The 14,424-nt window shown below is 36.6% G+C and overlaps 1 protein-coding gene across 2 annotated transcripts in view; it reads left to right on the top strand.

Annotated features, from left to right (window-relative positions):
• The window catches only part of AGTPBP1 (ATP/GTP binding carboxypeptidase 1), a 191,752-nt gene that overhangs the window by 73,389 nt on the left and 103,939 nt on the right, over nt 1-14,424 (top strand). For both annotated transcript variants that reach the window (XM_040244800.1, XM_040244791.1), the window contains one exon: nt 11,661-11,758. In XM_040244800.1, the coding sequence (XP_040100734.1) occupies nt 11,661-11,758 (98 nt within the window). The remainder of the gene's footprint in view (nt 1-11,660; nt 11,759-14,424) is intronic.

The raw sequence follows: 14,424 nt of genomic DNA, 5'->3' as shown, positions 1-14,424 counted from the left end.
TAGTCGCTCAGTCATGTCCATCTCTTTGAGACCCCATGAACCGCAGCACGCCAGGCCTCCCTGTCCATCACCAACTCCCGGAGTTTACCCAGACTCATGTCCGTTGAGTTGGTGATGCCATCTAACCATCTCATCCTCTGTCGTCCCTTTCTCCTCCTGCCTTCAATCTTTCCCAGCATCAGGATCTTTTCAAATGAGTCAACTCTGCACATCAGATGGCCAAAATATTTGAGTTTCAGCTTCAACATCAGTCCTTCCAGTGAATACCCAAGACTGATTTCCTTTAGGATGGACTGGTTAGACCTCCTGGCAGTCCAAGGGACTCCCAAGAGTCTGCTCCAACACCACAGTTCAAAAGCATCAATGCTTCTTGCGCTCAGCTTTCTTTACCTGATAGAAAATACAAATTATTGTAAATTGAATCTTTGCCATTTTGGTACAATACTGTGTGCATAGCAAAGGAAGCAAGAGTTTATACATCTTAATGTGAGGACAAAAAAACAATTTTTTTGATAAGAGCTAGCAAATTAAAAAGAGAAAGTAATCTAGGCTATTAAGATTTCTAAAGTATTTCCTCGTTAGTTGATCACTTTAAAAAAAAAAAGATCTTTTATTTATAATTAAAAGCAATTCTTTGAAGTAAGTGATTTAAGAGAATTTTAAGTAAATTTAATTAGTTTTTTATCATTGATATATCACAGAGTATAGTCTTATGATTTCATTTCTAAAGTAGTTATTAAAATAGTCTACACAGAATATAAAAATGGATTATTTACAAACTTCCTTTAAAAGGTATAAGTCTAAGACTGTGTCTGGGACTTGATTAAAGATAGCTAAGTGAAAGTAGTGATCTAATTCCATTCCATTCTTATTCCATTTAAAATTACCAACAGACTTAATAAATAGAGGGACAAAAACTGTACTGAATCTGAAAACTAGATAAAAGGAGCATTCTCATGGAATAAACATAGGATGTGCAACAAATGTGGTGGAGAAAAGAATAGATTAAAGAAGAGTGTCAGCTCTAATTCACCCTTCTATGAAATGCAGTTTCTCTGGCTTTGGATTGAGGGTCAGACTGATGTATCACTGAATTAGAGATGATTACTTATATCAGCTAACAATCCTTCAGGAAGAAGATGTGAGAGAAGGGTTCTAATGACACTTGCATAGACATATGGAAAACACAATTTTTCTCCTCTTCATCACTTTCTCACATATCAGACTTCATTATATTTATCAGTTTTCATTATTTTTTATCTTCCTCAGTTAGACTGTAAATTCCATGAAGATAAAACTGTTGTTTTTTCCTTCATTTTATCCTCAGCATCCATTGGATTGCATGAGACATAATGAATGTGAATTTAACATTTTTTAGTGAATGAATTGAACTGGCCATAAGACTTATTCTCTTGAACATTTAATGCCAAAAGATAATGAAGCAGCCTCCTTGGAGATTTGAAAGAAAAGAGTTCTTACTCAAGATTTCTGAACCCTTATTAGTTGCCACTCATATGTAAAGGTGAAATATTCTTAGATAGGCAAGAGTACAGAAGCATATTGCCCAGGTCCCCTTTCAAGGATACAGAAGCATATTGCCCAGGTCCCCTTCCTGAAGTAATTACATGAAATATTACTCCAGCCAGGCTAGTGATGAATTAAGAAATCAGGCGTGCAGAAGACATGGTAGTAGAGTAATTGTATTTAACATTACAAATTGTTAAATTTTGTAATAATAAATAGTTGTTCTACTGTTATTTTGAAATATATCAACTAATTTTTGATGAAAGATAATATATGGCTGTCACAAACTGGGTCTTTTAATACTTTATATTCATATATTTATCAATATTATAATATTGCTATATTTATAAAATAGTAATTATGGAAATAGTGGCCCAAATATGTGTTTTAAAATGTAAAAGTAACATCTAGAACAGAGATCTATAGCTTAGGATCTACTGAACCATAGGAATCCATGGTTCTTAGTCTCTAGACTAAGTCCAGTTCTGGAATAAGTTCCTAGTTGAGAGACTAAGAACCCTTTGAAATTCTATATAAAGTTATGTGTATATTTTTCTTGGAAAAAACTCTTGAAGTACTGCTACAGACAAGCAGGAAAACTTCAAAGATGTACAAAATCCCGAGAATGCTGAATGCAAAGCAAGAACAAGCAAATCAGTTTCAGTAATAATATATCTAAATGAATAAAATACTCCCAGTGAAAAAAAGAGACTCTCTGATTGGGTTAAAAACAAAATCTAAGTAGCCGATAGACTACTTGAAATAGTAAGAGTGAACTCTTAAACAGATTGGCAACTGTATATCTGTTATTCCCAGCTCAAAACAGGTGAGGAAGACATTACTACCCTACAATATATACATACAGAACAAAATGTTTAAAACAAGATAGCAAAGACGATTTTATGCAAAGTAGATAATAACGTGTGCCAAATACTAAAACAAAGATAGATAAAGCTATAATTATTTAAATAATAAGGATAAATTGATAGAAACACAGCATTAGTGAGTGATTTTAATATGCCTTAAGTTCTTGGTAAGTTATATAGAGGAGAGCCAGTCAATCTAAGTGGATGCTAAGGATACCTCCTGTTAATACATTTGAAAATATATTTGAAATGGACAATATTTTATGGAAATATAAATAACTAAAATTGACTTGGGCTTCCCTGATGGCTCAGTTGGTAAAGAGTCTGCCTGCAATGCGGGAGACCCTGGTTTGATTCCTGGGTCGGGAAGATCTCCTGGAGAAGGGAAAGGCTACCTACTCCAGTATTCTGGCCTGGAGAATTCCATTGACTGTGTAGTCCATGGGGTTGCAAAGAGTTGGACACGACTGAGCGACTTTCACTCAAAATTGACTTATGTAGTAGAAAACCTGCAATTGAGTATGCAATCAAGTTGTCTTCAGTGAAGACGTCATACAGTAGGTTATTTTTCTCAACCTTCAAGAAATTTTCCTATACTTGATTTTCCAGAGCATGGGAAATAAAGAGAAGTTTAGAAGCTAGTATGATGCTGAAATCAAAACCTGAAACAATTTATAGATCATTGTCACTAATGAAGATAAATATAAAAATCGAAAATATTAGTAAATTGAATTGAGCAGCATTTTCAGATATAAGACACTTTGACAACGTAAGGATTATTTTAGAAAGTAAGTTTATTGTAATATTAAGACTTTAATGAAAATTTATCAATATATCAAAGAAAGAAAAACAGTGATTATCTTAATAAATGCCATGAAAGGGGTTGATAAAAATTATTATTAGTTCCACATTAAATTTCTTAATGAATCAAGGAATATTTTCCAAGCTGGCTGAGTATTATCTAACTCAGATCAGTAACCAACATCACAAGTAGTTATGAAGTGTTAGAGGAAGCCTCTCTCAACCATTATTAGTTAACATTGTTTTGAAAGCTCTACTGAGATCAGTAAGACAGGGAAAGGAAAAATACTAATCATTAAGAGAGTGAGATAAAGTTATGTCAGTGTCTGTGGAGGATTTTGCTGTTTATGTAGAAAATCGAAGCAAATCAATTATAAAATGTATCTTAGACCAAATAAAAGTTCAGTGAAGTACTATTTACAAGATAAGTGAATAAATAAAATTCACTAGCTTTCCTTTGGGTGCATGTGTATGTTTATTTGTGTATGAATTTGATATACATACACACACAATAACCATTAGAAAACACAAAGGGAAAGATCACATTTTTAAGAGCAATAGGACCAACAAAATAAATCCTATTGGAATATACATTCCAAAACCTTATGGAAAGTGCTGACTCATACCTTTTAATTATTATATCATACAGATATTGTATAATTTATCTAACTGGTTTCCTATTGATAGCCATTTTAGTTTTTTTCCCCCTGTATCTTTGTCTTTACTATAAATGAGCCAAGAACATTTTGAAAATTAACAAGGATGATTTATATTCCCTGCTTTTAGTTGTGAGATTGTTATTAATGTAATAATTGATTTTTAGTGCTGATGGTATAAAAATAAATCATTGGAATAGAAAAGAAGGTCTTAGATACTCTAAGCTATATGACATTTCCCATCTGGAGTATGAAACCAAAGGAAAATACCTATAAAGGAAGATATTTGATAGGTTTGATTAAAAATTAAAAACATATTTTCTCTATGATGCTGAACTGCATTTTCCCTTCTTCCTATCCAAGGAGTTGTCTTTCTTGTTTGCAGTAGCCTCTTCTGAATTCAGTTCCTTCTTTTTTCTTAACAATTCTTTTTCCAAATATCATTTCCTCTGTTTATCTAGGACTAGCTGCTGTTAATACATTGACATAAATAGACCCAGTTACTATATGCAATATAAATAGTTACTTTTTTCAGTCTTATTTCCAAAAGAATTTAGAGCAATTTGGTAACTGTATTAGTTGGGATAGACTGAACTGCCGTTACACAGTGACCCAGCATATAGTACCTTGTCACTCGAGCAACAGTAGTAATAACAGACATTTTTATAGCATATACTCTTCGCCTGGCACATTACATGTATTAACTCCTTTAATTCTCCCAACAACACTATGCATGGGTATCTCCATTTTATAGATGAGGATAGTGAAAGTGAAAGTGGTAGTCTTAGATAAAAGTAACTTATGTAACTTGTTCAAGGTCATATAGTTAGTAAATGGAGGAGTCAGGATTTGAATTATGTATTCTGTCTCCAGAGCCCATTTGCTATATTGCCATGAAATAGATTTTTTTCTCCTCTCACATATCCATTCAGAAGATGGGCAGGTCAGGTGATCCTGGACAGTAGGAATCTATCCACCATGTCGTCAAAGGAAAAGGATTCTGTTTTCTTCATCTCTTATGGTGTTTTCCTTATGTGCACGTGGAAAATGGCAATGAAAGGAAATGGAGGGCAGTTTCCTTTTTAAAGAATATGACCTGGAGTTTGTATTGACAACTTTGCCTCACATACTGTTGGCCAAAACTTAATCATATGACTGTAACTACTGTGAAGGGGGCTGGAACCTATAACCTCTAGCTAAAACTCAGAGGTTCAGATACTGAATTGAAAGAGAGAACAGATACTTGAAGAGTGGAAAGGAGTTTATAATCTTCACTGCAATAAGTCACATTGGAAATAGAAGTGAAAAAGAATCTAAAGACGGTTATATCAGCAAGATGGAGGGCTAGAAGGTTCCAGTGCTCATCTTCCATGCAAATACAGCAAAAACAATAAATAGCAAATGAAAATGTGATGAAAATATGTCACAGGTAGCTCTGGATTTGAATGAACAAGCATCAGAAACACTGTAGAGCTCAAAACCCAAGAATGGCCACACAGAAAAGTACAGGGAGCATTTTATCTCTATCACTCCATCTCCCAGTCCAGGGCAGTTTGGCATCAGGAAGGTTCTCCTCAGTAGAGTTTCTCCCATGGAGAGCAGAAGAACCCCAGTGAGCCTTACCACTGTGCATCTCTTACATCTCTTACATTGGCAGGTGACTTCTTTACAACTAGCACCATCAGTAACTGAACTTAAAGAAATAGAGATCTGGGAGTTACCTGAAAAAGAATTCAAAATGATTAAGGAAGCTCAGATAATTTAAGAGAAGACAGATAAACAGTTCAATGAACTTAGGAAAAGTATACGTGAACAAAATGAGAATTTCAGTGAAGAGAAATAAATCATAAAAAGAACAAAACAAATTCTGGACCTGAAGAACACACTGAATAATGCAGTAGAGAACTTCAGTATCAGGCTTAGTCAAGCAGAGGAAAGAATCTGTGAACTTGTAGACAAATCTCAAGATATTATACAGGCAAAGGAGAAAAAAGGAATTAGAAAGAAAAAGAGTGAAGAAGGCCTATGTGAATAATGGAACACCATTAAATGAAACAACATCTACATAATGGGAGTCTTAGGAGAAGAAGAGAAAGGGAGAGAAAACTTACTCTAAAAAATAATAGCTGCAGACTTACCAAATCTGGTGAAGGTATGGCTATCCAGGTGCATAAGCTCAAACATTCCCAAATAGATTCACCCCTAAGAGATCTTCACCAAGACGTTATCATCAAGTTCTTAAAGATTGAAGACAGGGAGGATTTTCAAAGCAGTTAGAGAAAAAATTAGAGATATCTTCTAGGTAACAAGGTACATGTGTGCCAAGTTGCTTTAGACTCTTTGCGACATGGCCCGTAGGCTTCCAGGCTTCTCTAAGGGATTTTCCAGGCAAGAATACTAGAGTAAGTTGCTGTGCCCTCCTCCACAGGCCCTTTCTGGCGTAGGTCTTGAACCCACTTTTATGTCTACTGAATTGGCAGGTGGATTCTTTACTGCTAGCACCGCCAGGTAACAAGGTACCTAGCTACAAGGTAATCCTGGTAAGCCTATTAGCAAATTTTTCAAGCAGAAGCTTTACGTGCCAGGGGAGAGTAGGATGATATATTCAAATTGCTTGAAGAAAAATAAAAAATACTTCACCCGTCAAATTTCCTTCAGAAATGAAAGAGATATAAAGACTTAAGGAAAATAACAAAAGCTGAATGCCCACTCTGACCATTTTATTTAGCAAAGTACCAGATATTCTAGCTATAGCCATTAGGTTAGGAAAAAAGAAAGAAAAGACATTTAATTCAGAAAGGAAGAAATGAAATCATCTCTGTTTGCAGTGACATGATTTTATATGTAGAAAACTATAACATCTCTACCAAAAAACTGTTAGAAATAATAGATGAATTCAGTAAAGGTATGCGATACAAAATCAATATACAAATCATCGTTGTAGTTCTATGCACTAATAATGAACTATCTGAAAGAGAAATTAAGAAAGCAACCCCATTTACAGTATCATCAAGACAGTAAAGCACTTAAAAATAAGTTTTACCAAGGAATTAAAGACCTGTGTGCTGATTAATAAAATGTTGTTGAAAGTCGTTGAAGTAGACACACACAAATTGAAAGATATCCTGTGTTCTTGAAATGGAAGAATTAATACAAAAATGTTCATGCTGACCAAAAGTTATCTTCATAATCAATATAATCCCTATCAAAATTTCAGTGGCATTTTTCACAGAAATATAAATACTGTTCTAAAATTTATATGAAACCATAAAAGACCCAAATAGCCAAAGCAATCTTGAGAAAGAAGGACAAAGTTGGAGGCATCACACTTCCTGATTTCAAGCTATTATGAGCTTTGTTGTTCAGTCGCTCAGTTGTGTCCAGCTGAAGCTTCAACTTCAGCATCGGTCCTTCCAGTGAATATTCAGGGTTGATTTTTTTTAGGATTGATTGTAAGCTATGGTAATCAAAATAGTACAGTACTCAAATAAAGCAGGCATAAGAGCTGGAACAGAATAGAGAGCCTAGTCATAAGCCCAAGCATAATGTGGTCAGCTAAGTGTTGATGAGGGTGCCAGCAACACAGAGTGGGGAAAGGACAGTCTCTTTAATGAATTATGCTGGGAAAACTAGGTATCCACATGCAAAAGAATGAAGCTGGACCCCTACTTTACACCAGTCCCAAAAATTGACTAGAAATGGATAAACTGTACATATAAGACCCGAAACTATAAAACTCCTAGAAGAAAACTTAGGGGAAAAGATCCTTGACGTAGTGGGTCTTATCAGTGATTTCTTGGATAAGATAACAAAAGTGTAGGCAACAGAAGCTAAAATAAACAAGTGGGACTGTATCAAACTAAAAAGATTCTGCATAGCAAAGGAGAATTTATTGAAAAGGCAACCTATAGAATAGGAGAAGATATTTAGAAACTATATATCTGATGAAAGATTAATATAAAAAATACACAGAACTCATATAGCTGAATAGTACAAAGGGAGATAGTGCGATTAAAAATGGGCAAAAAACTTGAATAGACATTTTCCCCAAAGAATGATGTACCAATGGCCAGAAGATAATGAAAAGGTGCTGTATATCAGTAATCATCAGGGAAGCGCAAACCCAAACCTCGAAGAGAAATCCCTTCACACCTCTTAGAATGGCTATTGTCAAAGAGACAAGAGATAGCAAATAGCAAGGATTTGGAGGAAACAGAACCCTTACACTCTGTTGGTAGGAATGTAACATGGTACATTATCTTAAAGAGATATCAGCATACTCATGTTCATTTCAGCATTATTTACACTAGTCAACATTTGTAAATAACCTTAATGTCTTTCCATGGATGAATGGATAAAGGAAAAGTGATTTGTATAGATGATTCAGCCAATAAGAAAAATAAATATCATTTGTGACAGCATGGATGAATCTGGAGGGCATTTATGCTAAGTGAAATTTGCAAGACAGAGAAAGACAGATACTGTATGGTATCACTTATACGTGGAATCTTTGAATTGAAACAACAAAAAAAACACAATTTCAAAGAAACAGAATAGAATGTTGGATTCCAGGGGCTGTGAGAATGGTAAATGGGTGATAAGATCCCAGGGCGTACATTTTTAGTTTTGAGAAGATTAAGTTCTGAGGATCTAACATATAGCATGGTTCAGTTCAGTTCAGTTCAGTCACTCAGTTGTGTCCGACTCTTTGCGATGCCATGGACTGGCAGCAGGCCAGGCTTCCCTTTCCATCATCAACCCCCAGAGTTTACTCAAACTCATCTCCATTGAGTTGGTGATGCCATCCAACCATCTTATCCTCTGTCATCTCCTTCTCCTCCTGCCTTCAATCTTTCCCAGCATCAGGGTCTTTTCCAGTGAGTCAACTCTTCACATGAGGTGGCCAAAGTGTTGGAGTTTCAGCTTCAACATCAGTCCTTCCAATGAACACTCAGGACTGATCTCCTTTAGGATGGTCTGGTTGGATCTCCTTGCAGTCCAAGGGACTTCCAGAGTCTTCTCCAACACCACAGTTCAAAAGCATCAATTCTTCAGTGCTCAGCTTTCTTCACAGTCCATCTCTCACATCTGTATGTGACTACTGGAAAAACCAGAGCCTTGACTAGACGGACCTTTGTTGACAAAATAATGCTTTTAAATATGCTATCTAGGTTGGTCATAACTTTCCTTCCAAGGAGTAAGCGTCTTTTAATTTCATGGCTGCAATCACCATCTGCAGTAATTTTGGAGCCCCCCAAAATAAAAGTCTGTCACTGTTTCCACTGTTTCCCCATCTGTTTGCAATGAAGTGATGGGACCGATGCCATGATCTTCGTTTTCTGAATGTTGAGCTTTAAGCCAACTTTTTAACTCTCCTCTTTCACTTTCATCAAGATGCTCTTTATTTCTTCTTCACTTTCTGCCATAAGGGTGGTGTCATCTGCATATCTGAGGTTATTGATATTTCTCCAGGCAGTCTTGATTCCAGCTTGTGCTTCTTCCAGCCCAGCGTTTCTCATGATGTACTCTGCATATAGGTTAAGTAAGCAGGGTGACAATATACAGTCTTGACATACTTCTTTCCCGATTTGGAACCAGTCTGTTATTTCATGTCCAGTTCTAACTGTTGCTTCCTGACCTGCATATAGGTTTCTCAGGAGGCAGGTCAGGTGGTCTGATATTCCCATCTCTTTCAGAATTTTCCACAGTTTATTGTGATCCACACAGTCAAAGGCTTTGGTATAGTCAGTAAAACAGAAATAGATGTTTTTCTGGAACTCTGTAGCTTTTTCGATGATCCAATGGATGTTGGCAATTTGATCTCTGGTTCCTCTGCCTTTTCTACAACCAGCTTGAACATCTGGACATTCACGGTTCACGTATTGCTGAAGCCTGGCTTGGAGAATTTTGAGCATTACTTTACTAGTGTGTGAGATGAGTACAATTGTGTGGTAGTTTCAGCATTCTTTGGCATTGCCTTTCTTTGGGATTGGAATGAAAATGGACCTTTTCCAGTCCTGTGGCCACTGCTGAGTTTTCCAAATTTGCTGGCATGTTGAGAGCAGCACTTTCAAAGCATCATCTTTTTGGATTTGAAACAGCTCAACTGGAATTCCATCACCTCCACTAGCTTTGTTCATAGTGATGCTTCCTAAGGCCCACTTGACTTCCCATTCCAGGATGTCTGGCTCTCGGTGAGTGATCACACCATCATGATTATTGGGTCGTGAAGGTCTTTTTTGTACAGTTCTTCTGTGTGTTCTTGCCACCTCTTCTTAATATCTTCTGCTTCTGTTAGGTTCATACCATTTCTGTCCTTTATCAAGCCCATCTTTGCATGAAATGTTCCCTTGTTATCTCTAATTTTCTTGAAGAGATCTCTAGTCTTTCCCATTCTAGCTAATATGGCATTGTGCATTTGAAAGTTTCTGAGAGTACATCTTAAGCATTCTCACCATATGTACACACACATACAAAGTGTTAACAGTGTTAGCCATGTGAAATGATGGAGGTATTATCTTCATCCTGACAGTCATTTTACCATGATTTACCATATATCATCACATCTTGTACTTTTAATATACGGTTACATTTGTCAGTTATTCCTCAATAGAATAAAAAATAAAAGCAAAGTGTGGGAACATATTCTTTAAAAATATTCTCTACTTTGTCCCAATGCACTCATTGTTTACATGAGTCCTCTCAGAGCTCTCCCCTATGCGTCTTTCCTTGTGTTCCCCACATCCATGCCCTCATGGATTTTTGCATTCTATTTCCTGAGCTTTCTCTAATGTATGTTCATTTTTCATCCTCATTACTACTGTATTGGTCCAGGTAGTTATCGTCTTTTCCTCTGTTCATTGGTCCCCTTCCACATATGTGTTCTGTTTCTCATGCCTATCAGAGTGATCTTTTCAAAAGTCTTAAACCACTCTCCTTTTAAAAATGCCTAGTACTTGTCTTCCATTGGGTGAAAATCTAAACTACTTGGCCTCTCATACCCTTCACTTTCTCATTCTTCTTTGCTTTTCCTAGTACTTTCTCAAGCATACAAGTTAAGTCATGATTAACTTATTATTTCCATAGATATCATTAAAATTATTTTCGGGTTATCATTTCTTCTTCTTAAAAGCCACACTCACACACTCTTAAGTTCACCCAGAAAGTTGCTATATTTTCCCTATGATACTGCTTACTACTTGCTTTGTGAAGTGATTACTAATAATCTAGGTCCTAAGCAGTTTGTATTCATTTCCCATCCCTGTTTTCCCTTGCCTTTTTAAGTTTATGCCTTCATTAGCATATATCTTTTATATTATAATTATTTTTAGTCTTTCTCTATTTAACTTCATAAGCGCCCTGAGGGCAGAGACTCCATTTACACATCTTTTAAAAAATTCCCAGCACACAACACAGTGCCTGGTACATGGCAGTCATTGAGGGAAATAAATGGGAAGTGAGTTGTAAGTGGATGAAAGTAGTTATTGAAATGTATCATAAATGGGAAACAAGATGTTTCATTCAGGCTGTTGCAATATAAGACATTAATTTTTTAGAACTTGCCAACATTAGTAAAAAAAGCCCATACATTTTTAGAGTGCTTTTCCAAATTTTGAAGTATTTTCACTTCATCTCATAGGTTTTTCAACACCTGGGACAACATTAGAGACATTTTTTAATAAGAAAATGTAATTTACTTTTCCCTTAGTAATTGAGATACTGGTGCTATATATATATATAACATTCTACTTTTGGATGTGCATGTTATAGAATGCTTACCTCTGACCTACTTATAGCACATTTTGTATCACAGTGGATGACGTAGTAGATGAAAGTGATGACAACGATGATATTGATTTAGACGCTGAAAATGAAACTGAAAATGAAGATGACCTAGATCAAAATTTTAAGGTTGGTATAAATTTCTGTTTTCAATCAATTTTATGAATGTATACACAATTGTAGAAAAAAGATTGGATAGATATATATGGCTATTGAAAGTGAAAGTCACTCAGTCATGTCTGACTCTTTGCCCAAATTCTCTGGGCCAGAATACTGGAGTGGGTAGCCCTTCCCTTCTCCAGGGGATTTCCCAACCCAGGGATCGAACCCAGGTCTCCTGCATTGCAGGCGGATTCTTTACCAGCTGAGTCACAAAGGAAAGTCAAGAATACTGGAGTGGGTAGCCTATCCCTTCTCCAGCAGATCTTCCTGACCCAGGAATCAAACCGGGGTCTCCTGCTTTGCAGGTGGATTCTTTCCCAACTAAGTTATCAGGGAACAGTAGATTAATTTGTTTTATCCACTTCTTTTTTTTATCATGAATAACTGTGGACACTAAGCAATTGAAAGGAAAATAATGTTGCTTTAAATACATTGTCTGAAAAGGGCCTTAAAATAAGGTATTTTCACTCTTTTCAGACCAGAGAGATTTTATCTAACCTTTCTGACTTAGATTTTAAAGTCTAAGGAAATCTAAGTTTGAGTCACAACTTATTTTGCTTTATTAAGTGGTAGAGGGGGCCATTTTAGTATCTGTAGAAAAACATGTGTTTAATTCCTTCATTTTTCAACTGTTTTAGCTTTTAGTACCTTTGGGGGCAGAGGGAGTTTGTTTGACTGGCGTCTTCTTGGACCTTTTTGTCTTGAAATGCTACATTGAAATTGGTTTACACTGAGTATTTGACTGTCTTTGGAGATAGAGTCTAAGATACTGGAAGGAGATTTCTATCTTAACAGCAGATGTAGAACCAGTTTTATGTGATAACCAAGGCAAGCTTTGGCAAAATTGTAAAGGTAGCCAGTTTAGAAAACATGATGGTATGCATCCTGGCGTCAAGAAGCTACAAAGAACAGTGCAGGCTCTGGAAAGAAAGTGAAGTGGCTCAGTTGTGTCCGACTCTTTGTGACCCCATGCACTGTAGCCTGCCAGGCTCCTCCATCTGTGGGATTTTCCAAGCAAGAATACTGGAGTGGGTTGCCATTTCCTTCTCCAGGGGATCTTCCAGACCCAGGGATCAAACCTGGTTCTCCTGCAGTGCAGGCACTCTTATTGTCTGAGCTACCAGGGAAGCTACAGGCTCTGGTGTTCAAGGCAAAAAATCCAGGGTAACTGTATATTGGTGGTTCTGGATTTGATACAGTGAATGAACTGGTAGAATCTGAGTTAGGGCAGGTCAGGAGAGTTTACATTCTGTATACAAAGTGTTGCTTAGATAGCAGGAGGTATATCAAAATCAACTGTTTGGATTTATTGGGATATGAGTATTTAGAGATAGTAAAATTTCATAGATCAACATTAAGTTTATAATTTAAAGTTTTGTATGTTGCTGGAAACCTTTCTTTTATGTATGTTTCCATGTCTATTAAACAGAGTATTTGGAGTATAATTTATTCTTTCTGGCTCAGGGTCCTTATTAAAAATATCTACAGATATTGTAATCTACAGATGTAAAAATAGAAATTGGTAGGGAAGTAGAACTCAATAGGAATTTATAACAGTGATAATAATTTTTCTGCTTGGAGGTTGTCAGTGTATATGCATGAATACATATTTAAAAATTTTTTTTAAATCATTTGAGGGTAAGTTACATACCTTATATATCATGGTTGTTTATCCCTAAATATATTAGTGTGTATTTCCTAAGGACAGTGATACAGTCATCTCTCAGGGTCCTGGGGTGAATTGGTCCCTGAACCCACCTTGGATACCAAAATTCACAGATGCTCAATTTCCTTATATAAAGTGATGAAGTAATTGCATGTAACCTATGCACATCCTCCTATATACTTTGTCATCTCTACATTACCTATAATACCTAATAATATGTAAATCAATGTCAGACTTTATTTTTTTGGGCTCCAAAATCACTGCAGATGGTGACTGCAGCCATGAAATTAAAAGACGCTTACTCCTTGGAAGAAAAGTTATGACCAACCTAGATACTATATTCAAAAGCAGAGACATTACATTGCTGACTAAGGTCCATCTAGTCAAGGCTATGGTTTTTCCAGTGGTCATGTATGGATGGGAGAGTTGGACGATGAAGAAAGATGAGCACCGAAGAATTGATGCTTTTGAACTGTGGTGCTGGAGAAGACTCTTGAGAGTCCCTTGGACTGCAAGGAGATCCAACCAGTCCATTCTAAAGGAGATCAGCCCTGGGTGCTCTTTGGAAGGAATGATGCTAAAGCTGAAACTCCAGTACTCTGGCCACCTCATGTGAAGAGTTGACTCATTGGAAAAGACTGATGCTGGGAGGGATTGGGGGCAGGAGGAGAAGGGGATGACCGAGGATTAGATGGCTGAATGGCATCACCAACTCAATGGACGTGAGTCTGAGTGAACTCCGGGAGATGGTGATGGACAGGGAGGCCTGGTGTGCTGCAATTCATGGGGTTGCAAAGAGTTGGACATGACTGAGCAACTGAACTGAACTATATAAATAGTTGTAAGTAAAATGTAAATGCTATGTATATAGTTATTCAGTTCAGTTCAGTCGCTCATTCGTGTCTGACTCTTTGCGACCACCATGAATCACAGCACGCCAGGCCTCCCTGTCCATCACCATCTCCCG

This window comes from Oryx dammah, unplaced genomic scaffold, assembly GCF_014754425.2.
Source record: "Oryx dammah isolate SB20612 unplaced genomic scaffold, SCBI_Odam_1.1 HiC_scaffold_1, whole genome shotgun sequence".
NCBI classification, from domain to species: domain Eukaryota; kingdom Metazoa; phylum Chordata; class Mammalia; order Artiodactyla; family Bovidae; genus Oryx; species Oryx dammah.
This window is presented reverse-complemented; position numbering and strand designations above follow the sequence as displayed.